At 46.6% G+C, this 1,666-nt stretch overlaps 1 protein-coding gene across 2 annotated transcripts in view; it reads left to right on the forward strand.

Moving 5' to 3' along the window:
* The window catches only part of mettl16 (methyltransferase 16, N6-methyladenosine), a 50,463-nt gene extending 49,403 nt beyond the window's left edge, over nt 1–1,060 (forward strand). For both annotated transcript variants that reach the window (XM_062068677.1, XM_062068678.1), the window contains exons 9-10: nt 217–390; nt 459–1,060. In XM_062068677.1, the coding sequence (XP_061924661.1) occupies nt 217–390; nt 459–959 (675 nt within the window). In that variant the 3' untranslated portion in view covers nt 960–1,060. The remainder of the gene's footprint in view (nt 1–216; nt 391–458) is intronic.
* The last annotated feature ends 606 nt before the right edge of the window (nt 1,061–1,666 follow it).

Here is a 1,666-nt window from a genome sequence, read left to right on the forward strand (position 1 = left end):
TTTCAAACAAGTATCAAGAATCGTAGAAATTCATAAGTATCAGTATTCATTCATTTATGCATTTTCTACTGTTTGTCCCTGTTGCTATGGTGACAACCCAAGTTTTGGGTCTCCATGTCTAATGTTGCCTGTCTAGAAACATTCTGTCCAAGAGATAATTGGACTTCAGAGAGGTTTATTTACATTCTGTCTTCTTGGTTGGTTTCTCTTTGTTAGTCGCCCCCCAGTAAGAAGCGGAAGCTGGAGAAAGTGCGTAAGCCTCTGTCCTTCACACTCCCAGAGGTGGCTGTCAAAGAGCTGCAGGTCAAGGCCCGCGCTCTGGGCTGCACCGGGCGCCATCCCGCGGACGCCGTCACATCCCTGCTGGAGAAGACGCTCACGGAGCTGCGGGTGAGTTAGCCGCTGGCGGCGAGTGAGGCCAGGAAGTGACGTGGGTCGCTTGTCTGTGGGTGGTGCAGGTGCTGCACAAAGGTGTTCCGTGCCAGGAGGGCGAGCGGAGCCTCCACCTGACGGCCGTGGAGAACACCTGGCTGCACGGACGCCAGAAGCGACGCGAGCAAACCCGACACTTGCGAGAGCTGCCCAGAGCGCCTCAAGGCGCCGCGGCCGCCACCTGCACGCCGCCACCTCGCCGAGACGAGCAGGAAGAGCCCTCGCGGGAGTCGGCTGCGGAGCGCCTTGGCGAAAGCGCGGCGGCGGAAACGCTCGCCACAGGTGGAGCAGGCGAGGAGAAGGTTGCAGGTGTGGAAAAAAGGTGTGCGTCAGAAACAGGTGTCCCCGAGGACGCGGCGAAAGCGTCGGAGGAGCACTTCCTGTTCAAGTGTCTGCTGAACGTGCTGCAGGAGGACAGCGACGCGGTGGTGGAGATGCACTGGATGCAAGGCGACAACAAAGACCTGATGAACCAGCTGTGCACCTTCCTCAGGAACTCACTCCTAAGGTCTGTTGCCAAGTCCTGATCACTTTTACACTGCAGTATTCCTCGGACTACATCGCTACATTTACATGCTTCAATCGCCAAAACATTTGCAATAAATGTTGTTGTTTTTTTTAAATGAAATAGTCACCGTTTTGTACAAAGCTGTGAATGAATGAATGACAGCGTGCTCCATATGAAATGTTATTAGGGATGTCCGATAATATCGGCCTGCCGATATATGCGTTAAAATGTAATATCGGAAATTATCGGTATCGGTTTTTTTATTATCTGTATCGTTTTTTTGTTTTGTTTTGTTTGTTTTAATTAAATCAACATAAAAAACACAAGATACACTTACAATTAGTGCACCAACCCAAAAAACCTCCCTCCCCCATTTACACTCATTCACACAAAAGGGTTGTTTCTTTCTGTTATTAATATTCTGGTTCCTACATTATATATCAATATATATCAATACAGTCTGCAAGGGATACAGTCCGTAAGCACACATGATTGTGCGTGCTGCTGGTCCACTAATAGTACTAACCTTTAACACTTAATTTTACTCATTTTCATTAATTACTAGTTTCTACGTAACTGTTTTTATATTGTTTTACTTTCTTTTTTATTCAAGAATTTTTTTTAAATTTAGTTATCTTATTTTATTATTATTTTTAAAAAGTACCTTATCTTCACCATACATGGTTGTCCAAATTAGGCACAATAATGTGTTAATTCCACGACTGC

Source organism: Entelurus aequoreus, linkage group LG13 (assembly GCF_033978785.1).
Source record: "Entelurus aequoreus isolate RoL-2023_Sb linkage group LG13, RoL_Eaeq_v1.1, whole genome shotgun sequence".
Lineage (NCBI taxonomy): Eukaryota > Metazoa > Chordata > Actinopteri > Syngnathiformes > Syngnathidae > Entelurus > Entelurus aequoreus.